A 24,545-nucleotide genomic window follows, 5' to 3' on the forward strand; every position below is an offset into this window, starting at 1 on the left:
TTTTGAACAATGCAGAAGGTATAGACACCTCATAAGTCCGAAACAGCATTTGTCCATTGTAGGACTTACATGTATGAGGCGTCGGACTTATGATACGACCCCTATTAACCCTCCTATGCAAACATACATTCTGTGCCAAGTAGTCCTTCAGTCAAACTCAATCAATTGTTTTCAACAGTCAAGAATTCCCAGGCTACATACATGTACATGTACATGACACAATCAAGATTGACTAGGCGGTGACTGTTGATTTGTAAGTCAATACAGCTTTGATTTGACTGTGGCTGATTGATGAGACAGCTGTGCCCCCAGCTTGCCTGCTTTGTCTGTTCATGTTCTGTTGACTGAGTTTGACTAATCACAGTGCTTGCTTGACATATGATCCGACTGCTGGTGACTGGCATGTGTTAATATTGTAGCGAAGGAAGTGGATGGAAATGTTGACTGTCTGTGACTGTTTAAATAGCAGGAGGGTTTAGTTGTTTTATGGTGCTTTGAAGCTGCATTCCGCGTTCTATTTTTGAGTTTCATCCCCAAAATAGATTTCTTTCCTAAATTGCTACTTTTCTAGCAGTACAAAGACAAAAAAAACGGAAAAGAAATCGGTCCACTCTTAGTTATTGGATCATTACTTTACAAATTATGAATTACTGGCGGTCTGACAATAATTCTGTTCTCGTGGGATAGGCTGGTTCCAGCCTCACAATCAGTATCCGATAATGTACAGCCGGGAGCCAGTCTGCTCGCAAAGCGGATCTGCTAGTGCCCAAAATTAAAAAAAAAAACCAACTTCTGATGGAGGTTGCAGATGCCACAAAAACTAGCATAAAAAGGAGGGTTTTTGATTGAAGTAAAACAAGTTGAAAATTTATTAAGAGAAAAATATTGAATTTCTGTAGAGCTTGGGGAGAGCAGCTTCTTCGTAGTGCAGCTTTGTTGCTGAGGGAATTGAAACTGAAAGTTTTATTCTTCAAGCTTGTTACAAAGTGAATGTTCTACTACATGAAGACTGCACAGATAGTGATAATGAACTGGTGACATTATATGAATATTTTGATGTTTCTTCCAATGCGTATTTATCCTGCAACTTTGTTCAGTTTCGTTTTTGCAAAATGCTTTCAATATTCATGTGATATTTCCTCTTTAAGCGATTTTCATTGTTCAAGATGTGTACATTTTGATTGCAAAACAGGATGCATTTTCCAAAAAAAATTTAAAAAAATGTAATTTACTCTTAAACATTTGTAGAAATAAATATAAGCTGCAGATACAAGTTTTTGGTTGTAAAACAACTCCATGTACTTTTTGAACGATGTGGAACAGGGTAAAACAGTATAGTCCAGGGATTTTGTTTGAAGACATGGTTGGTCCGATCTGCATACATTGACTTTTAAATTGCGGGGGGACCTTTTGAGCATAGGGTTATCTCTGCTGCGATAGGAATTCGTCAGAGGCACCAACTGACATTGCAACACATGCGTTGACCTTTGGTACGTGTTCCAATTAGTCGTGTAGTGATACCCGACTTAATTGTGTTAATTGGAAGGAGTATCATTGATAGGTCAACTATTTTGAAGGGTTCACGTTGATATTTTACAACAAAGGAAATCAGGGGCGAACGTACGCATACAAAGCTGCTTGGAATTGCTTCAGATTTGTTTGTATACGATTTATGCAAAATTGTGTAAAGTGAAGAGTTCATATGTCTTTTTTGGTGTGCAGCTTCACCTAATGACTTGTCATATTGAATTGATAATTTTTGTTCAGCATTAGTTAAGTTAAATGTTTAGGTATAGACCATTATCATGTTGCAGGCATTTGATTTTTCCCATTCATATCAATGTAACCAAAGTGAGGCTGGAAGGAAAAATAGTCTGGTTCCTTTTTGCACAAAAACATTATCATTCAGTACTGTTATTGGATACAGGGAACATGACTAAAATGGTCGACGCATGATAATGGTCTATTGCCTTCACACAAAAATTTCCCCACTCAGGAAAGACACAAGATAGAATGAAGGTTTGAATTTGGAATTAGACTTGTCCTGTCTAGTATTTCCCATAAAGCAAAAAAGACACTTTCTGAAAAGACAAGTTAGATTTGGAGTGGAGTCACAACTTTTTTGGGGGATAAAGGTTATTTTTCTTCTAATTCTATATAAACTGGTCAAAGGAATTTTTCAGCAGAGCGATGACAAACCAATTTTCAGAGAAAGAATCTTTCAGAGAAAGAATCTTTCTCGACAAACATTTAAAGAGATATTTGTACAATGCTGCATAACAGTGTTTTCGACCTGCAACCAATACCAGGGCTCTTTCAGGAATCCATGATGTATATAAACAAATCTGTCATTTGTAAAAGGTCAGTAACGAATAGCTTGCTGACACCAACACATTATGGGTTTGCTGTCTGGTTTCATAGCTGTAATCAATTTTGTACAGAAGTACAAACCTGTATGTATAAGGTAATTGTTACATCGCCCTCTAGTGATATTCTCAAGGCCATTTTCTTTTCCTGGGTTGCATTGTATCGGTTTGCTATAAGTAGAACGCTTTTCTTCTTTTATAAATAAAATTTCCAACACTGAGCAACCTTGTACCATTTTCATGGGGTAAATTGTGTTTTGAATTTGCTAAATCAATTTATCACTCCAAGTGGTGGATCAAGTATGGATTTGCTGTTGAAATAAAATAATTTCATGATTGGGTTTGTTGTTCAATACTTAAATAGAGGAAAGTGAGTCTGTATGAAATACTTCAATCCTAAGATGTATATATATTTTTGAATAAGCCCAAGGTGATATATTATTGGCTCCAGAGGAACTTGAGAACACTGTTTTTAATCTTTGTCAGTTAAAGAAGAAAGGTTTTGGAAACCTTTTAATACACGAATGTTGATGCCTAACTTTCAATAGACCTTGTGCGATAGGGCGGAGTTAGAGGGCATTGGTTTTGTGTCGCAGTGATGGGCTTGGGTTAACCTTGTGTGCATTCAGTGCTAAGTAAGTTGAAGAACAAAGAATGCCCTCTGAGACACCTGTGATGCATAAGGTCTATGTTGTTTGCCCTCTTCAAATGTATGTTTCTTTAGCAATGTAGATATTTTCTTTAGGTTTTGGATAGTCGGCCTGTCTTAAGGTCTTTTTTGGGGTTTTTTTTGGGAAGGATGTTCAGTGATCGATGTGCATGTAATGGTATGTGTTGTTTCATGGTGAGGGAATAATTATGCTGTTCAAGGCATATGGGATCATTTGCTTTGCATGCATTTTGATTGTTTCCAATAGTAACACCACTTAAAAACCAAAGAAGAATGTTCAAAACCTTAAACCTGTGGAAGTTTGAGCTCGGTGGATGTTACGATTTCCGATGCAACAGTGAAAACCATGCACAACCTTTTGATCACAAAACACCATTTTGTCACTTTAGCACTGTTTACTTCCAAAAATCTGTCAACTGACTGATCGTTGAAAATCACAACTTAATTTCTTGTGAATGACAGCAAGCCAGACGGAATCATTTCAAGGAGTTTATAGTATACCAGTACGATCTTTAATCCAAGTAAGCTTTTTGATAATAATTCGGTAGATTACCTTTGAAATGAATGCAAATGATCCTATATGCCTCTAAAAAAATCGCGAAGTTCACGTATTTGGGGAAAAGGATGCTTTGGAAAGAACATGCTGACGCATTTAAGTGTGTACAAAGCATTCAGTTGGATTAGTGTGCTGGTGCCATTATGTAGCTAAAAGATGGAAATGCATACTTATTTTGGAACTAGACGTGAACACATTAAATTCAAAAGTACTAAAAATCTGTGGAGGATTGAATAGATTTTAAAATCAATTTTGAGCTCACCCTACTTTTTGTTCCTGATTTCACAGTGTTACATTATTCTTTCATTGTTCTTACGTAACTACTGCAGTACTCGTCTTAAAACTGATTCCTATTTGATTGTATATATTTTGAAGAAGGAAAAATGAGTCAATGTTGATATTTGCATTCGTCCCCACGAAAAGGAAACTTTATTGAATTTTATTGCTGGTAGAGTATCGTGTATTATTAGTTGTTCTGACTCTGTGTAATGAACTGATATGCAAAAAAAGGAGATTAAAAAACCAAAGGCGGTACCAATTTATTTGGAAATAAATGTGGATGGGCCTCTGTCATCATTTTCTGCATTATTTATGTTTTTGTAGATTAAAAGTTAAAGCCATCATTGCCAAGTCATAATTAAACCTTAAGTCTCCCCCCCCCCCATAAAAAAAATAGGAAAAATGGGGAAAAAAACACCGAAAGCCATCAATTTCTACCTTTTACCCTTTTACAGGGTGAGTAAAAAAAAACGAAACCCAACTAAACACGAAACCCCAAACGCGGAAACCCAAAGCAGGCATGCAACTTTCCTCGGATCAGCTGATTTCCTCTTTTTTTTTACTTCCCATGTGTGCCATTGAAAATAGGAAAACACTGTACAAAGACTGGGAAAAATTTGAATTTCCTCTTTTTTGTGTGATTTCCCAGTTGCATGCCTGCCAAAGGTTGGGACCATTGTTTGAGGGAAGTTCTGCATGTAGCATTTTCAAAATTTAGGATATGAAAGCCCAATTCATAAGCTTCCTTTAATAGTACAAGAATCATTCGAATTACTCATGTACATGTACTTTTCAAGTTACGGAATACACAACCACCGTTTTAAGGTTCTGTTCACGGATCACACAAAAAGTTCAGTGTTCTTTCAGCAAAACGAAAACAAATCACAGGGTCCACTCATAAGTCCGACGCCTCATAATATAATAAGTCCGACAAAATCGCATCCCCTAACCAAATAAAGGCCCATAAGTCCGACGCCTCATAGGTCCGACGCCTCGTAAGTCCGACAAATTGAACGCCTCGTTTTTCCGTTTTCGGCTTTATATAGGCCTACATCATTCTGGAACTGTCTTTCACCGTCTTAAGTTGAACTAATTGCCCTCCAAGTAATACATTCAAATACAAACTAAGAACATTCCTACTTAATTCTCGTTTACCTGATTCATTATTATTTAACCATTGCTATTATTTCAAATTCTATAATTAGTGTTGTTTGTATTGTTTTGCCTTGTATTGCTGGGCACATCGACCATAAGCTTCGGCTCTTTAAGATGCTGCCTCCACAGAGTGGTTTATTGAATTGAATTCACTGAGCTGAACTAATTAGGCCTACATTGTAATTGTCAGCACCCTCCTTTAAGATTTTGAGCACTTTGCTTCAAACGAACAAAATGCACAAATTAAAAATGATTAATAGTCCCTTCTACCGTCGAAAAAATATGTTTTGTAACAGGGATTTGCAACCAAGATTGGAAAAAAAGTTTTTCTATCGTTTTCAAATAACCTTTTTGTCATCAACTGTAAACTCCTGGAAAACACGAAAAACAGTCATTGATTAAGCGCGACTCAACCTCGACTCCAGGGTTTCGAGCAGTACGCGCCCACCACTACCTGCTCTCTCTCACAATTGGTTGGAAACATAGAGCTATATTTAGCTGTATGGTTGGAAATAAAGTAAGCACTGGGGACGAGGTTGAGCGCGACTTGCTTTTCTTCGATACACACGCCCTCAACGGAACAGCAATGAAAGTAAATGCATGAAATAGAACAACTCGGCATGCGGCAGACACACTACACAGTAAGTTTATCAGAATAATTTTTCTTCTTCAAAATTACCGCTTTTTGGGAACAATTTAGGGATCTTATGGAATGTCATGAATGTGTAGATCTATCCAGGGTGACTGTCTTTCTCATCTGTATTCTCTTTACCAGTTTTTTTGGGGGGGCATTTTGTCCTCGAGATCGAGGGTATGCAAAAAAATGCATAGGCCCTACCGACTTACCGTGTGTAATACCCGCCCGGTACCGGTTATACCGTGAACGTCATGAACGTGGCTATCACCCGTACCCCTGGCGCGCGCTGCGTAGCCACGCTTCAATCCACCGCAGTACAGTAAAAATAAAGTTCTACTTTCTAGAATTAGAAGGCCCCATGAGCATGAGCGCTGAGCATGAGCTCATGGAGCCTTCTAGTTCTAGTTCTAATTCTAGCAGTAAGTAAAAATACTCTTGTGTTGTGTGAACATGGTGAATGAGCAGATGAGGGACCGTTCTAGCTGAATTTCGGCTAGACCCGTGAACGTGGCTATTAATATTAATACAGAGTCACGCTTCAGTCTGTAGTAAAAACACTCTATTGTGATCCGCGATTACTAAGATATAGTGACCGTTCTAGCCTAGCTCTACTGAGTGGAGCATTGAACTACGCTACGTCTATGGTACCCTCCGTACAAACGTTGGTACGGAGGGTACCGTAGTTCAACGCTCCACTCAGTAGAGCTAGTTCTAGCCTAGTCCGAAAATTTTGGACTCTCAATACTGTGTATGAGAGTCCCAAAACTTAAGGTATCCATATCATGCAAAACTTTGTGCTGCATGATAAAACCAGTGTGAATCAAATTTGCAAGCTTCTTACTCACTACAGTTTCTTCAATAATCCCCGAAACTTCTGCCTAGCAAAGTTGGTGTTGTGAGCATTGCATCACCAAAATTTCAGCTTTTAATTCTAATTTTGCAGAGAGTTATCGAAATCCAAACGTGAGACATCACGTTGATGTGTACTGCAATGCATTGTGCAAAAAGACTCCTCAGCTATAACATTTTCATCGTGTAGATAAAACAGCGCCCTCTTGTTGATCTGAGTGAATAAAAAATGTTGCATATTTTAGCAGAGGGCGCTATGTTCATTTGGCCATTGATTAAAAAACAAGGAAGCTGCAAGGCTCTTCCTACACCTACCCAGAATACATTGGGAATCACACACCCATTTCCAGAGCATTGAGAATGACGTGGGTGGTTTTTGAACTGGCAAAACCTTGCCTTAAAATTGGATTTAAGGTCTCAAATTTTGCAGGTGACATGCTTGCAACTATAGCATTTTGATGTATGTGTTGTGTGGGCATTAATTAGCCAAATGGTGAGTAAAAAAACGTCAGTAGTAATTTTGCACGTTTTTATGCACTCACGGTCCCAGTCTGGTTCTAGCCGAATTTCGGCTACATTTGACAGAATATTTGCATACAAAAATGAGTTGTACAGAAAATCAGCAGAATATTTTTTTTCGGCAGAATTATGAAGATAAAGGAAAATGAAAAAGATTAGAGAAATATGGCACATGTGGTTTAAAAATCTCATTTTTTGAAAGATCCCTAAAAACAAACCCTTGCACAATGGAACAGCAATATACTAGGTGATTTGGCAGACTTTCGAAGTGGATTTAGCAGAATTTTATATGGTATTACGATCATCCTGCCATGTAAGACAGTTAGTCGGGTACCCACTGGTGATACTCCTACCGTTTTGTGCATGCGGAACTCGGGGTACCAGAGTGTCATGCCTGTCTTTGATTTTCTGATCATTTTGAAAACATTCGTTGTGACAAAGTTGTGCCATACTTTACATCAAATTTCTTGGCAATGACAGATCCAACACTCGCGTAAATTCACAGGAAGCCTAAAAAGTAAGTGATTCACCTATGGGCAAAATTATACATGGTTATATGTAGCGGATCAAAAGATAGAATGCTTTTGCTTGTGTAAGCTCGTGGCGTTGTACACAACGCCACGTTCATGGGTCTAAATTTCGACTAAGTTTGACAGAATATTTGCAAACAGAAATGAGTAACTACATGTATGTGATACCTGACTTTCTCCTAGCTGGAGTTACATGTACATAAGCCCTAAATTTTATCATTGGGCTGTAAATGACAACCCAATGATAAAATTTAGGGCTGACAGTGTTCTCCAACTTTGAAAATTAAAGGTCGGTGCGCTGTCAAAAAGTGGAGGGGGGGGCGCTAGTATAATTATTTTAGGGGCGCTATTTGCAGTCATACACTACTTTATGCTAGGGGGCGCTATTTGCAGATGAACAAGTAATTTATGTATTGATAACAGCTTTTAGGCCATTTCTAACACATTAACACTAACAATTAAGTACAATACCATGAATACTGGCTCAGCATCATCTTTTTTAACACATCAGTGACCAGGGACTCTGAGGCAGTTTGGCCTTGAGACTTTTGACCTGATTGATTGCTACAATGGGCAGGCTTGTCAGTTTGACAAGTGTAGCATGTTACTGCTTTTGGCAGAGTTATCTGATGTCTAGTGATGTCTCTTCAGATGTCTGGTTAACCAAAAATCATGTTAATTCGACGACGAATTCCGACGGTTTTGAAACAAGCATGGCATCTCTGATATTTACCAGACTGTTTCCCCGGCCCCACTTAAGTAGACACTTGAGGCCAGTTGGGTCAGGGAACCAGACTGGAGCTTTAATCATCCACTGAGCGTGTGTCAACTTAGGCAAAGTGCACCGCGGCTGTTGCCTGTTATTCAAAAATCAGCATTTTAACCCCCTAAATCTAATGCCCTTAATACATGTAATATAACGCCCTAAATATAGGCCTTGTATATTGTCAATATATTGTGCTTCGATTTGTTTCCAAATTTTGTTTAGCTATCATGGCTTTTTATTTCAGAAAGGGTTATAAATAGGCGCTTTCATGCCTTTGGACACAATTTTGTATCAGCAAAAGAGTCATCAAAAAAATGGAAAATCTGCCATCTTGGGGCGAAAAAGCCTCCAATGTTAAAAAAAAACCAGGATGAGAATTGTTGAAAAACAATTAATTTGTTTGTACTTGACCGAATTGCCGCTTGCAAACCGGACCAAATTTATGCCACCATCTGTACACGGTACACCATAATATGACCATGACACATGGAGATACTTATTGTGATAGTCGGTAAACTCGGTATTGTATTCTATACATAGTTGACAGAGACTGCAAAGCAGTTAAATTCCTTGTTTTTGCATAGGACTGCTACATGGACGCAGAGCACTGTAAATTGTTTTCAGACTGATCCGTCGTCATGAAGAAAGTTAAGGATAAGAGTGTTAAGGTGAGTTTTGGGTCAAAATTTGCAATCTTAAGTAATAGGTTTTTTTCTTTACAAAAGTCTCTTGATTTTTGGATGTGCCAAATATACCGAATATTCAAATATTTAATCAACTGAATATCCCAATATTAGCGTACATATTTTCATCTCAAACAAACACTGCCAAAAAGAAAGAAAGAAAGTCCACACTCATTGGAGGGGTCATGATTTTGAATCTGATCGTATTATGATAACGTTATTTGTAGACCTTTGATGATGTTGCTACATTTTGATATCCTTTTTGCTACCAAAAACTGTAAATCGTTCAACATTGACAGCGGTTTATGAAATGTGATGAAGGTTTAAGTTTGAAGAAGTACACAATGGTTGTGTGGTTGTTTTGTTTTTGATGTAGTGAAAAAAATGTTATTACTAATATTAGGGCTTGGAGTTGTTTGAACTTTTCTTTGTATGTCATTTCCATTTTCTAGAACATGTGTGTCAGTCCTGCACTGCCTTTCAGGAATGGAACGAAGTACAGGGCCTATTCACCAACGGCCGCCACTCAAGCACGCCATGCTGTCAAAAAAGGCGGGGAGACAATCCGTGGAGCAGCCAGGAAGCATGGCCTGCCCGAGGCCACCTTGCGAAAACAAGTCAACGCTAAAGTCCGAACTAAGGTAACGAAATCCAGAGTGAAACCAATGATAAGTACTGTGGTGAAACTCGGGTGGGGACACCCCCCCTCCCCCCCCTCCCCCCTCTGTAAAACGAGGCTTCCATAACTAAAGTGCTGCTTGCAAATGGACCCATATTATTCTACCATCTATTCACCAATCACCATGTGATACATGGAGGTCTTATCATGATTATTAGGGTAGGGATTTATTGGCCATGTCCAAATTTCTGAGGCTGAACTCTCAAAAGTAAGAGCGACAGAGTCTCTTTGACATCAAAGATGTCGAGGATCCGTACGCCTGTGCAATGTACGTGGGTAGTATACCCATTGTCTATTTATTAACCCTTACCCTACTAGACCCTCCAACGCATGCCAATATGTGCCTCAAGAAAATCTCCTATGTTTTTTGCATGGCCCTCCAATATCTGCCATGTCATTTCAAGGGTAACTGGACAGGCACTCCAATACATGCCACAGAGAACAATGAGAGTCCTCTGATAACAAAGTGAGTGCCCCCAGCTGGTCAGTATCAGGCACCCTCCAGGGCCTCCAACTCCTGCCAATTGGAGCCTTCACTGTTAAGAAAAACTATCTGCCAATAAACTGCAGCTGGAGGGCATTGGCATAACCAACTGACATGCAGTAAACTACCCTCAGAGAGTAAGGGTTAATGGCATGAAGTGGCTGGTACTTAGTGATTGATTGCTAAATGTAATGGTAAATCGTTCACCGTTGATCCCGACTGTGGTATCTTTTCCATTTTCTAGAACATGCGTGTCGGTCCTGCACCGCCATTCAAGAATGGAACGAAGTACAGGGCCTATCCACCGACGGCCGCTACGCAAGCCTACCGTGCCGTCAAGGAAGGAGGGGAGACGATCCGCGGAGCGGCCAGGAAGTATGGCCTGCCCGAGGCCACCTTGCGAGTACGAGTGAACGGTAAAGTCCGACCCGAGGTAACGAAATCCGGAAGGAAACCAATGTTAAGCACTGCGCAGGAGACTCGGCTCGTAGAACACTTGAAAACAATGGCGGACTGCGGGTATGAGATTGGCACCAGGGACGTGAAGAGCAGTGCCATTGTCCTTGCTGCAAGCCTTGGTAAGCGTGACCGAAATCACGCGCTGTCTTGGCAGTGGATCAAGGGATTCATGCGGCGATGGCCGGATTTAGAACTGGGCAAGCCGTTCTGTGCAAAATCGCAACTAGCCAGTGCCACCTCCGAGAAGAACGTGTTGTCCTACTTTGCTAGTCTAGAGAGTCTGCTCAGCAAGAACAATTTGACAAATGCGCCGGAGCGCATCTACAGCGTAGATGAAAAGAGTGCGAAAATATCGGCATCGGCAGAAACAGAATCGCAGACCGTCACCATCATTGGATGCGGGAATGCCCTCGGGCAGCAAATTCCGCCGTATTTTGTTTTTCCGGGAAGGAGAATGAGGCAAGAGCTCTTGAGAGGCGGATTGCCGGGAACAAGCGGATCAGTCAGTGAGTCTGGCTGGTCAGACCTGGAGATCTACAAAGACTACCTGGCCAACCATTTCCTGAGGTACGCAACGGAGCACACTGACGACCAACCAGTCCTTCTCTTGTTTGACGGCCGCAGAGCACACATCTCCAGCGTCCCCCTGAGCGACTGGGCCAAGCGGCATAATATCTTGATGTTCCTTCGTCCGGCCTACACCAGTTATGTACTGCAGACCGACGATCTTCATGATCTTGGGCCGTTTGGCCCATTTGAGAAGATGTACAATCAGAACTGCCGCAAGCGCATGGCAACCTCCTCCTCTTCAGTACTCGAAAAGAACCGTGTCTGCGAGGTGGCCAGCAAGGTTTACGCAAAGGCACTTTCACCAAGTCGACTCCAGGGCTCTTTCAAAAAATTGGGGATCTATACCTCTGAATGATTCATCTGTCCAGGACCCTCCAAAGAAGAAGGCAAGGAGGTCCTCATCACGTCGGGCAATGACAAGAAAGAAAGCTGCGACAAAGAAGACACGAGAGCTGAGAGCACGGACACTGGTGTCAGAAGCGGGATCATCAGGAGAAAGTGCAGGAGTTCCCGATTTTGTCACACAAGACCTTTGACAATTTGTCATCATCCTCTCCATCATCGTTCTCCTCGTCGTCGTCCTCTTTCTCATCATCCTCTGCCTCGCCATCCTCTTCTTCATGTTCGTCCTCACCTGAAGATTGAGAATTGATGTAATCATCATCCTATGCAAGTTTCTCAAACTCTGACACATACATGTATATTGCATGTGCAGGGTGTACATGTACATGTGTTGTACAATGTATTAACATTGTTGTGTTTGAGTCAATAATAAGCCCTCACAAGTCTTAACAAATCCATTACAAGTCGATCACAAGTTCTCCCGTCCTCGGTCAAGTCAAAAGCTATTGAAATGAACTGTGACAAACCATTCGGTATTGTTCATCCACTGTTATTTGTGACAGGAATTGTGAATGGATTTGTGCGATTTACTTGTGACTTAACCTGTGATGGACCAACCCACAACAATCAAATTTAAACGGTGCTCTTTTTAGTGCATGCATGCAAGTGCGTGCATATGTTTGTTTATATTCTATAAATGTTCCCTTTTCAGAGAACTAATTTGAAAACTAGCTCTTTTTCATAGCAGACTCAAGTTCCTAGCAGATCATTGGGGATTTACTGGTAGCATTGTACAGTGTAAATGTACATGTATAATATTGTTTTGGCAGTTGTGTAGTTACCATGGTTATGGGCCATGTTCCTATACATGTATGTGTGTAAGAGACAAAAAAATTGGACTTGCCAAACTACCCGTAGTTAGCGACATTTAAATACCAACAGGTACCGGTATGCCATAAGTGCAGGGTTTTGATTTTTTTTATGGGGGAAATTTTGGGGTAAAACGACGATGAAGACGACAAAACGCAACACGAAAATTTAGATGGCGGTTACCACAACACACTGTAGGCCTACAGCCCCGAAAAAAAATTGCATTTTCTACCGCAAGAAATTTTTTCAAAATTACAAAAAAACGATGCCATTAGAATGAAAAGAAGTCTGCTTTATGTTGAAAAAGTTTTTAGAATAATAAAGAAAACACCCTTGATTCTGATTTGACCAAAACTAAAGAGGAGCCTGTACATGTAACTACACAATCGTCATTGTTTTGTTAGGCGTTGCAAAGAGCTGGCTCATTCCACATTTCAAACACATTGTAGTTGCCTGTGAACAGTGTTTCAGACTTTCAAACAGAGAGCACACATATTCGATGTCGTATTTTTTAAAACTGCTTCTCAGTTCTAAGCACCACACAAAGCTCAAAAAAGAAATCTGTACTCATGCAAGACTCCTATTCTCCAGCATAGAATGTTCAAGTCTTTTTGGCTACATACATAGTGAAATCTTCCCTTTTTTTTTCTGAACTTGATCCACACCATATTGCATGTAAACATTGCACAGCTGTTATACATACAATGTACATGTACGTGTGCATGCTTCAAGACAGTGACGTAGGGCTGTCCACTTATGAATAATTTAGTATTTGATTACTCAAAACTGTGTGTGACCGAATATTCGGATATTCAAAACTGCCCGCTGCAAGTGCGTGCTGTGCCTTTAAAATTGCATGCAGATACCGCGCCTTCACAGGTGTGTAAATCATTTGCAAAGAAAATGTGGAATAACTAAATATGAAAAACTAGGAACAGTTTTTGAAAAAAGCCAGTTTTTTCCAACGCTGGTCGGCGGACCAGCATTGGAAAAATACAATCTTTCTTGAAAAGGTCAGCACGCCAGGAGCCACGATTTTACTGGACGCGTTAGACTGTCATTCCTAACAATCCAGTAAGGTATTTCGTGATAATTTGATCATTTCATTTTTTGATGTTTGCAAATGTTGTATCTTCCCTTTAACATGCTAAAAGGACAGAAACAGCGAACCACCGTCGACAACAAAGTTACCGTGGCGCCTGACAATAAAACGCCGCAACGTTATGATAAAGTAACATAACATTTTTTCTTGTATTTGAATAATTCGAAGCGGCAAAAAGCAATTCAAATATTCGGTTGATGATGGAATATTTGAATATTCAGTATATTTGTGAAAGCCCTACACTGACGGGACATCTTGTATTTCTGTTTTATTTGCAAATGTAGGGAGTGCAGTGTATGTAAAAGTGCAAATTACTGTCAACGCTTCATAAAAAGCAACATACATTATATCCCCATTAAAAAACCAAGTGGATTATATTTGTCTTTTCGAGATTATATATGTTAATACCAAACCTTTTGAATGTTAATGCGAAAACAAGTTGTTCAGATGTTTCAGAAATTTGCTTTTGTACTTTCAGGGCTTTTATACATGTATTTGTTTCAAGAAAAGAGTTTCTGTGCATGTGCGTGATCGAGGTTAAACATATGAACTTGAAATTTATGTTGTTTAGTTTAAATACAAGCCAAGTCATACCGAGGTTAATGAAAACAATCGTTTCTTCATGTGAACTCTTCATGAATATTCTTTTTATCAAATGTTTAAGTTGAGCATTTGGCTCAAGATGTTACATCTTTTTATACCTTTTAAGGGAATGTACAACATTTGCTTTTGCTGCAATTTTTCAGAAATAAATGGATTTGGAGGACTAGTATGTTATAGCAAATATTGTTACACTGACTTGTTTCACGTTTTGGGTTCGGAGATGCTGGAAAAACCACGAAAATTAATCATATTCTTGTAGTCTGGTTCCCTGACCCCACTTAAGATGAAACGGAGCAATTATAGACTTTGGGGATAGAAGATCAGAGGATCAGTCTAGCAGGCTTGTAGTCTTCACAGATGTGTAATCAATTGCAAAGAAAATGCAGACGAACTTAATATGAACAATTAGGAGCAGTTTTTGAAAAAAAAGCCAGTTTTCTCCAACGCTGGTCGGCCGACCAGCATTGGAAAAATACAGTTTTTCTTGAAAATGTCAGGACACCAGGAGCCACAACTTTACAGGATGCTTAGACTACGTGTCATTCCTTTACAATCCACTAAGATATTTTGGGATAATTTGATCAATTCATTTTTTGATGTTTGCAAATGTTGTATCTTCCCTTTAAAGCTACAGTCCATCATTTGTAATTTGTGCATTTTGTTCGTTTGAAGCAACAAAAGAGTTCAAAATCTAATGAAGGATACTGAGCAACTAACCTGATGAAGTTTCAGCTCAGCTTCAGCTGTACATTCCAAGAAAAACAGCATTCTAAGATCTCAATTTCAAATCAAAAGTTACTGAATCATGTTTTGAATTGTTTTGAATTGCAGCTATACGCGACGTAGCGCACTGATCCGACGAATTATAACAACCGCGCGCGTGTGTGCGTCGTTCCAATACTTGTGCGCGCTGCGCTGAATAACAAAACGAACTACTAATTTAAATTTTCCTATGGTGCTTCTTAAGAATCACCGTTGGAACTGCCTTCTTTCGTTAATTACTTCAAAATGACAGCTTCCCAGAGAGAATAATTTCACAGGGAGTTTAGTTTCCTTACTATCTTTCAACCAAGTTAGTTTTGCAACAATAATTACGCCAGTTACTTTTTGGATGGCTGCAAATGATGGACTCTAGCTTTAAGGTAAAGTGAATAAAACAATATCCCATTCCTGATCTTTTACCTTGTATTTTGGTAGTACTCAAATACTAACATGTGTCCTTCCGGTATTACATTGAAAAAAAGGTAAGGTTGTTTGGTACTGGTACGTGGATAAAAAATATGTTTTTGGATATAACTTTTTATAGCCAGAAAACAATATGGTGGATGATTATTTGGTGATCCATTAATTTTGTTTAGTGTGCATTCGTCGTAAAAGTCAGCATGTGAATCAACTTCTTGGCACGGCAAAACCGCACAGGACAAACTTACACAAATTGAAACAAAATAAAAAAGTCCAATTTTTTTTTCAATTTTTGGGAATAAAAAGATTTAGGTTTTATGTGATTTCTTGCGTTTGGTCTGGTTCCCAGACCAATTGATGCTGACTATTGTTTTTCAATTGATGACTTGGCGAATACGTTTTCAATTTTGTACACAACATATGGTAGAATTTTGAATCGCTAGTGAATTCTATGCGAACACTGATTGGTTCAGATTCCAGAGCGTATTCTAGGCCACCACGGAAGATCATTCTAATTACTTCGAGGGTTTGTACTCTGTGTTGTGTAACATCACAAAAATCATTATAGGGCGTACTTATACAAATAAATTGATCAAGTATATCACAATGATACACATTGTAGCTGAGTGTATTGGTCATTAAAACGTCATCAGATCTGCAAACTTGTCCCCGACGTATTGAGAAGATCTCCCCATGTATCCGGAATGAATGAGTCCTCATTTGCGCGATTGGATCTCACCGCAAAAATGCACTGCATATGTATTGTACTGCACGCATATATGAATGACGGTGTGCGAACGTAATCATCAAGTCGTTGTTGCAACCCGGCCGATTACGAACTAGTCTTATCCCAGCCGCGCCGATGGAGTTCGACTGAAGTTCACGGACAAAATACAACTATCTAACGACTGTCATAAAGTCTACAATGTGTCCTCTTTGCAATGATACTTTGATTATGCATTCATTGTTATTCTATCAAGGGTCAGGTGTACTGCGCCAAGTTTGAGCAAAAGGGTAGGCCCCTAAACTGGTATTGTGGGCATCAGGAACGGCTTAAAGAAAGAAGACATCTTTTTCTCTGAAACAATTTATTCAAATTTGACACGGTGATTTAACCACTCTCATTGTTGAAGTTAAACCCCTCATGGCCTAATGCCTTCAAGTGGCCACCACCTCTGCACAACATTGCATATATTGCAGAACGCGCGTCAGCTTACCATGGCATAACAAACCAGCCAGACATCTTTGCCAGGTGAGACTTGGCCCAGTACAAGTTTTGATCCTTGACAGAATAACAATGAATGCTCAGTCATCCGTGGCCACAGACACACAATCAAGGTATTGTTGGAACTTGGACACATTGGTGTTTCACATAATCTTTAAATTTATTTGAAAATATTTATCAGCTTTTTTTTATAATTTACATTTACAGCTGAGTTTCCTGTTTTTTTGTTTTTTGTTTTTTTTTGTTTTTTAGGTAGGCCTACACCTAGTCCCAGTAACTTGGACCCAAGTTATTGCCTTTTAAAAAGGCGATAAGTTGGGTCCAAGTTACTCGGACTAGGCCTACACCCTGTATTTAAAAAAAAATTGAACTCAAAACTCCACAAACTGCTTGTTCACGAATACTTTATGAGTCCAGTCTATTATAATTTTTATTTTTAATTTGGAAATGCAAATAAAACCGCATGCTGTTCGGAAAGCAATGGCAATATTTCAACAGATTTATTCAAGCATGACGTCTGGGTCTTAATAAAAGGATAATGGGAAATGTGGTGAACCATACGCAACTCATCTACATGGTAGGCTAGTACAGTACAGGAATATTACGACCTTGGTGATTTTGTTTTACGATATTTTATGCTGATTGATTGGGTTTCTTTGTAAAATTGTTTTGCAGACAAACAGGCCTCTGTGTACATTGTATAGATGTGCCAGTTTACAAACAGCTAGTGTTGACTTCTGGGCTGGTGGTGTGGATGTGCTGAACAAACTAGTGAGCCATGGCAGAGAGTGATATTGGTCTCCCCACCGGACTGCCGTAAGTACTTGTAGTTTGCACATAGCACCATACTGCATGCAACAAAGAGCATCAGGGCCCAATTGTATTTCCTGGTTCTGCGTATCACAGAATTCCGTGCTTATAAGACTATCAATAGTCTGTGCCAACAATAAAAAAAATGAACTTGTGGTTAACTCAATAAGCACGGAAAATCTGGTTAACTCAATAAGCACGGAATCCGTAGTGACTATAAGCATGCCCATAAGCTGAAATTCCTTGCCAACCTTTGGAATAAGCCAAAAGTGCATGTACATTGTAAGCACAGGGGTCATTCCACCGGGTTGGGAAGCAGTGCATGTTACATCCATATATTTGGTTATACTATTAAAAGTATCAATGCATTCTAAACAATTGCTCAACATAATATTTGTCTTAAGGAGTTTCAATACTTGAGGAAGTTTGAAATCATTTGAAAGTACTGTGACAAAAATATGAGCAAAAATGTATTAATTCGGACGTAACATTGACACTGTGTCAATGTTGTATCCAAATTTTTTTGCGGGGGGCCATTTTTTACAAGTATGTAAAATATTACCCAAACTGACATTGCATATTTACAACTGGACACCTAAGCACCACGGAAGCTTTTGTTTTGGTATAGTCAGGGTTCAAATATAGCAGAAACAATACTTCAAGTGTGGATGTAACGGTGTAAAAATCACTCAATGGAAGTGTGACATTTGGGTTTTACACGGTGTAAATGTTACGTCCACACAACCAAGCTATCATTTCTGCTCCATTTGATGCCTGACTACCATAACAAAAGCTTTTCTTATTGTGTTACATGTAGAGTAAGAAGTACGCAAAGTGAATTTGGGTAATGTTTCGCAGAAATTTAAAAAAAAGTACAAATGTCATATTTGGATGTTACACTGACAAAGTGTCAATGTTACGTCCAAGAAGACATTTTTTGCTCATATTTTTGGCAAAATACATTGAAATGATTTCAAACTTTCTGCAGTACTGAAACACCCAACAACAAATATTATGTCTGTATGTAGAGCAACTGCTAGCAAGGCATTCATGCTTTTTTTAATATGGTCATATGTCACACTTTGTTCCCCAACCTGGTGGAATGACCCACAGACGTTTTGGCTGCATTAAGTGGAGATTTGTTTTTCTAATGGTAAAAAGCCATGAAATTGGGCCCAGTTCATCAACCAACAAAGCGTAAACAGTGATGAGTACGAGTCCATATTCGGAGTCCGATGAAGTACCCTGATGTACATGTGCACAATAATGTGGTTTAATGTGGTACTCTTTATATGCCGTACTGTTTACATACATGTACACGTAATAGGAATCGGACTTAAAAAACAAAATGCCTTTGTGATCTGAGTACTGCCCAAGACATATGTTGCCAGGAATATAACTGCCTTGATAAAAAGCATGCTAAACATCTTAGTTGAAGCTCCTTTGGAGGCTGTCTCAAATACTGTCGCAAACTCACTGTATATTTGTTACATGCCTATGTTACTTGGACAACTAGCACACTAGGGGGAACTCGCACAAAACAAACACGCTTGGGGAATGAACTAACCGAACTGAAATAAACTCAGGATATTTGAAGGTAACGGTTGCAACGAACTGAAACAATCAAGACAAGAGACAAAATTCTTTAATTCAAACAAAAAAGATTAAAAAAACCCAGTTTTATTTACAACAGAAAACAACTGCAAATGCAATCTAAAATTTACCTTAAACCAAAAAAACAACAACTGCAAAGACCAAGACTAAAAATATAGACTAAAACAAATGACCAATAGCCAAACCAACTGGAACTAAACTAACGTAAAACCAGAAACTTCATCATACCAAATCAAAAACAAAGTTAATTACACCTAAAACCAACACAGTGGGTAATATAAGCGGACCTTCAAATACAATCTAGCTAAAAATCAATGACTCGGGCAGACATGACTCCAGTTAGGAGGAACATACATGAATATTGTGAACTTGTCTCGGCTGGTCCCTGCTGACCATGGGGCATGGAGTTTCATGGCTTGATATGTAACTGTATGCAGTATGGGAAGAAAATCCCACCTACCGGTACCAATTGCAGAACATATGGTTACACAAATAAAAATGCATTTCACAGCTTGGGCCAAGTTCGCGCAAGGACTATAGTTGACCAATGGTTAACTAACGTTTGCCCGAACTCTGTCTAGTCGACGGTGGTTGACTACACTAGTCGACTATTTGGAACCAGCCTACTGGGGTTGGTTGCTTCGCTGGTAACCAATAGCCGCGCGCATTCATAACGCTAGCAGAGAGCCAGGATCCAGAAGTTTTGCGATGACATTTTGACCAGCGTTTGACTAGAGACGTTCGCACGTTGCTATCAGTGCGCAGGCGTAAGGTACGTCACAAATCAACCACTAGTCGACTAATGGTCCTTGCCCGAACTTGGCCTTGGTTGCCTTGCTGCAATGAAGAGCGCCAACTAGTGTCCGATGGTGTGCAATATTTTAATCTACTTTGAACTCATCCACAGAAAGCTGGATCTCTCGCTTTTTGCATGTAGATCCTATAATTGTGGACAATTGTGGAAGGGGCGATGTCTTTTTTGACCATGAAGTGGACCTGATCATGTCTAATAAACAGTTGAATACGCATGGAAATCGATACATTTGGATATGTACTTGAGGCTAAGCACCGTCAATATATAGCTATTACTCAATTATTAGATATTATTTTGATATCGATATTGCCCATAGCAGTTTTTAAATCATATCGAAATATTGAAATTTTCAAATATTACTACCAATTTTATTAGCGTTTACTCGCATCTGTATGAATAAAATTAAGCAAACGCTTTTACTGAAAACCGTTTGCTCTTGAATAAATGGCCTGCACAATGTAAGGGTTACAGGTTTATAAGTTTGCAGAAAATAAAATTATCGTAACCGAAACCAAAAGTGGCACGTGTGTGCGCAGCGCGTACCTACTCGGTGCGCATTTCTAGCTTCGCGCGCGTTGAGCTAGGTCACGTGCTGGAGGACAGATACATTTAGCCGTATGACTTTATATTAGTTAATTTTTGGCCAGTCCGCGAGGGACCACAAAAATGGTGCACATTTTTCGCACAGTGAATGGGGGCATATGCACGCACTGCCGATCTAGTCTTTTTATTCTGTATCTATGGCCGTAATACAGACTGCAACGTGCCACCACGCTTGCGTTGCATTCCAGGATGAGCTATATAGAATCAAAAAAAAAATGTACTCGATATGTACTCCCGAGTACCAGAGTAGAGCAACGAGTCCAAGCCAACAAGTCCGTGCCAAAATTCTAGTACAAAGACTCGAGTATGGGCCGAGTCCAAATAATTTCCGAGTACTGATAGTTGAGTACGAGCTGAGTACTTGCGTGTACTCCAGTTGTACTCGAGTACGAGTACGAGTACTCCAACACTGGCAAGTACCCATTTGAGTAAAACTGAAATGTTGATCGTGAGGAAAATGTGGACTGCGGATGATTTTGTTTCTCTATTTTGTTTGGTGGGGGGGGGGGGGGATTCGTCCAACCCCCTGACCTCCCTGCCTATGGGCTTGCTCTACCTATCACAAACAGTACTGCGTTGGCAATGGTACCCTTTATCCATGAGGGCCTGTATACATGTTCAAAATCTTCATAATAATTGTATAAACTCGTACTTTTGGGTTACAGAGATGTGAAACATCGGCCCACCGATAACGTCCCATCATCATCATCAGACGCGTCCGGCTCCAGCTACCATGAGATCAGCCTCAGCACCCACGACCCTAACCCGGCCCACTGGAACTCGGAGGTGGTCATCGTTGACCGCTCACGGATGACCTCGGCCCATGAGCAGCTTTACGAGTTACGCCAGAGGGAGGAAGAAGAAGAAGAAGAAGAGGAAGAGCTGGACTCTATAGAGGCAACACAGAGACTCCTCCCATTGCCCCAGTCACATGTGGGTCATTCCATAAATTTCAGGTCCAAAGTCTGCCAGTTTTTCCCTCCCTGGTAGCTTGGTACTTTGTAACGTGCCATTCAAGTATCATTAGAATGACTTCAAACCATTTCTGTTATACAGGTAGTTTGCTTTTCATAATAGCTCTTGGAGCTATTATGAGTGCATCTATAAGTGCATTTATGAGTGCATCAGAATTGTAATATGGATGTCAGATGTAAAAGGGATGGGGAAAAAAAGTGGACCCCAGATTGTTGAATGACCCATGTAGCCTGTTCCTTTATTAACACCTGCTCTCTTTCCACTGTCTCCAAAGAAATCAAGTGACTGTCCTTAACCTTCGCCTTAGACTGATGGGTCTCCTATACCCTAGGTCCTCCCTCTACTGAGACTGCAACCACTTCAGTGGGCAGTAAGCTTGCTCTAGGATCCCAGCCACTTGGCATCCACACAGGATGCAACTTCACTCTTCATCGCTTTCGCTTCTGCTACATAAGTGTTTCCCTTCTTAGAGTTTAGGCATTCTCCTGAAGACGGTCAGAGCATACTGACCGGAACGTCGAGTTTATACCTCTGGTTCTTTTCAGAACCATTCTCTTAGTTGAGAAATTATTCGCACATGGTGTTTCCGCAAACCTTTCATTATTTAGTATCGCCACCGTGCAAAGCCTCGAATCTTACTCGTGTTGTAGTCAAGTCCATCACAAGTCTGCTGATAGATCAATTACAAGTCCAGTCACTAGTAACAGCTGGGTGTATAACAGGAATACCTTTGTCACAGTTCACTTGAATAGCTTGTGACTTGACACTGGATGACTTGTTATCGACTTGCGACGGACTTGTAAGGACTTGCGATGGACTAGAGACAACAATCCGGTTCGTTAGTAAAAATGCCATACACGCCCGCGCACCACTGATTACTAGCGCCCATTGGATAAACACTCAAGTTGCGTCAACTTCCGGTTCCAATGGTTCCAATGCTACTTAATGGCCAGTGGGCGTGGTTTAAACTGAAGGGACGTCACACTAACAAACGGGATACAAGTCTGTGCACTCAATTCTTATGCAGAGCCCGTCATGTGGGTGGTTTTAAACAGTTGTTAAAACATGTTTTATACACCTTTTTTTCCGGTGTCACATACAATTTTTATTCCTGTGAAATCTGATCCCTTTTACTCTTTTTTTGGTGAACCCTCTCACGTTACTAGTCACTCACCTAATTATCTTCACTTAGACATGTATCCGCAATACTTACCATTGAGTCCGTATTTCATAGGCCTAAATATCACACTACACAGGCACTGCTGCTTTCTGCACCACATCACGCAGTACATGACAAGCATGCGCTAATGATTTTTAGAGGGGTGTTTTACAAAACACAAAGTAAAATTGTTGAACAATATTTTTGGAAATTAATAATGTTTAACTTGTTTTGACTTTTTGACTTTTTGAAAGTATTTATGAATGGGAATAAATATGTGCTTGGCCGGTATAAAACAAGTACATGAATGTTAAAAACCAGCACGGTGGTCCGGTCACTGATAATGACCCTCAGCTTCAGCTTGGTTGTTTTAAACGTACTTTTTTAATTGGTCAAGCACATACAAATGTACTTACTCCCTAGTTATAATACACGGAGGGGTGTAACTATCTTATGCAGCTGCTACGGCTCATTGCACATACATGTATGTGCTTCACCGACAGCTGCGAGTACATGTAGGTCACAGAGTGCAATCGACAGTTTGTGCACAGACCATGGCCCGACTTCAAGGCGCTGCTAAGCACAAAAATTTGCTTAGCAAAATTTGAGCTTTATTTTCCACGTTGTTTTTACCATATACGACCAAGATCTTGTAGTTTAGGAATATTTTGAAACAATTTCAACATGTCTCTACAATTATTAGAAATCTGCCTCTGAAAAAGTGTGGACTTTATTTTGGACCACTCTGTATTAACCCCTTCCGGCCTGCAAATCAAAAAGCGCGCACTGACCAGTTAGATCACAGATTTTGATCAGATGACCACGGTATACTTCGGTTAAACTTGGTCACAAGCACTGTGAGAAATGCACACCGACCAAAGATGGGCAGGACTTATGGGGAGATCCAGAACGGTCCATTGTGAATCTCATAAACACTCGGTCGGACATCTGGTCTCTATTTTTTAAATTGATTAATGTCCATTTCTTGTTTGCAGGGATTGCCGAAGGTCAAGCGAACAGCCTCCCTGACTGCTCTGAGGGATGGCCAGCAGGGGACCCTGGGGGAACTGGACAGTGATGAAAGCCAACCCAAAGAAGGTACATTGTATGATAATATTCAGGGCGTATCCCCCCCCCCCCAAAAAAAAAGGAAACCCAGATGTAAATATACATTATATAAAATCTAATGAATATTTTCAAATAAGTTAACGATCTTGTGAAACTTTGTGTCCTCTTGCCAATGATACCTTGATTGTGTGTGTGTGTGGCCACTGATGACTGAGCATTCATTGTTATTCTGTCAAGCAGTGGCGCACCCAGGGGGGGGGGGGGGGGCCTCAGGGGACTTGGGCCCCCCAGAGGAATTTTTTACATTTAAAAAAAAAAAAAATTTTAGTCCCTCAATTTGACCTTGGTGATATGTATGTGGCCAATTTGTGAGTAGTATAATAGGGGTGTAAGTGGCGCTGCCGTCAAAATAGTCCGACCCGCCACTTCCCCCCATCTAAAACGGAAATATTCATAAAACTGTAAGTAAAAGTACTCCTTATTTAAGATTTAATTCTTCCAATTTTTTTTAAAAATAAATACTTCAGGATATAACAGATGGTATTGTGCAATTTTTGTCGTCATAGATGAAGTATTTACCCGGAAAATAAATGTCAAATTTCGAGAAGAACACCGTTAACCCAAATTTTGTTATTAATTAGGCTTTTATTAAAAAGTTTTAGAGAGATAAGATGCCGAACCGATGAAACAAAAGCGACATTTCATTGTTCATCTTAAAGCTAAAGATATTGTGCTCGGCATTACCATGGTTATGTAGTTATCACTTATCAGAATTCAATAATAAAGACCAAAAACGTAGACTCATGAATATTCAAAATATAATTCGTTGGCTTGACAGACTTTGAGGCCAGATCGGGCGTAGAGCCTTGCAAATATGAAAGCCACCACGCGCAGTGGTCTTTGTTGGAAAGTATTCATGGTATTTGCCACCAGTACAGGCCGTTATCACGCGTCTAACCAGGAGTTTGGCCGAGTC

General features: G+C 39.9%; 2 protein-coding genes across 2 annotated transcripts in view; both read left to right on the top strand.

Annotated features, from left to right (window-relative positions):
- Positions 1 to 5,576: 5,576 nt before the first annotated feature.
- LOC119730292 (synaptic vesicle 2-related protein-like) overlaps positions 5,577 to 24,545 on the top strand; it is a 49,581-nt gene continuing 30,612 nt past the window's right edge. The window contains exons 1-4 of the mRNA XM_038203110.1: positions 5,577 to 5,660; positions 17,202 to 17,342; positions 21,033 to 21,300; positions 23,497 to 23,599. Coding sequence (XP_038059038.1) covers positions 17,305 to 17,342; positions 21,033 to 21,300; positions 23,497 to 23,599 — 409 coding nt within the window. The 5' untranslated portion in view covers positions 5,577 to 5,660; positions 17,202 to 17,304. The remainder of the gene's footprint in view (positions 5,661 to 17,201; positions 17,343 to 21,032; positions 21,301 to 23,496; positions 23,600 to 24,545) is intronic.
- LOC119730293 lies at positions 7,443 to 14,187 on the top strand. The gene is made up of 4 exons (XM_038203112.1): positions 7,443 to 7,548; positions 8,912 to 8,995; positions 9,463 to 9,651; positions 10,418 to 14,187. Exons 2-4 carry the CDS (start codon positions 8,966 to 8,968, stop codon positions 11,555 to 11,557), a joined length of 1,359 nt encoding a protein of 452 aa, XP_038059040.1. The 5' UTR covers positions 7,443 to 7,548; positions 8,912 to 8,965; the 3' UTR covers positions 11,558 to 14,187.

The sequence above is a fragment of the Patiria miniata genome, unplaced genomic scaffold, assembly GCF_015706575.1.
Source record: "Patiria miniata isolate m_02_andy unplaced genomic scaffold, ASM1570657v1 HiC_scaffold_22, whole genome shotgun sequence".
Taxonomy (NCBI): Eukaryota; Metazoa; Echinodermata; class Asteroidea; order Valvatida; family Asterinidae; genus Patiria; species Patiria miniata.

Coding starts and splice junctions, on each gene's coding strand:
- LOC119730293 (XM_038203112.1), top strand. CDS start 8,966: ATGAAGAAAGTTAAGGATAAGAGTGTTAAG. Junction 8,996..9,462: donor TTAAGGATAAGAGTGTTAAG/GTGAGTTTTGGG, acceptor TCCATTTTCTAG/AACATGTGTGTCAGTCCTGC. Junction 9,652..10,417: donor ACGCTAAAGTCCGAACTAAG/GTAACGAAATCC, acceptor TCCATTTTCTAG/AACATGCGTGTCGGTCCTGC.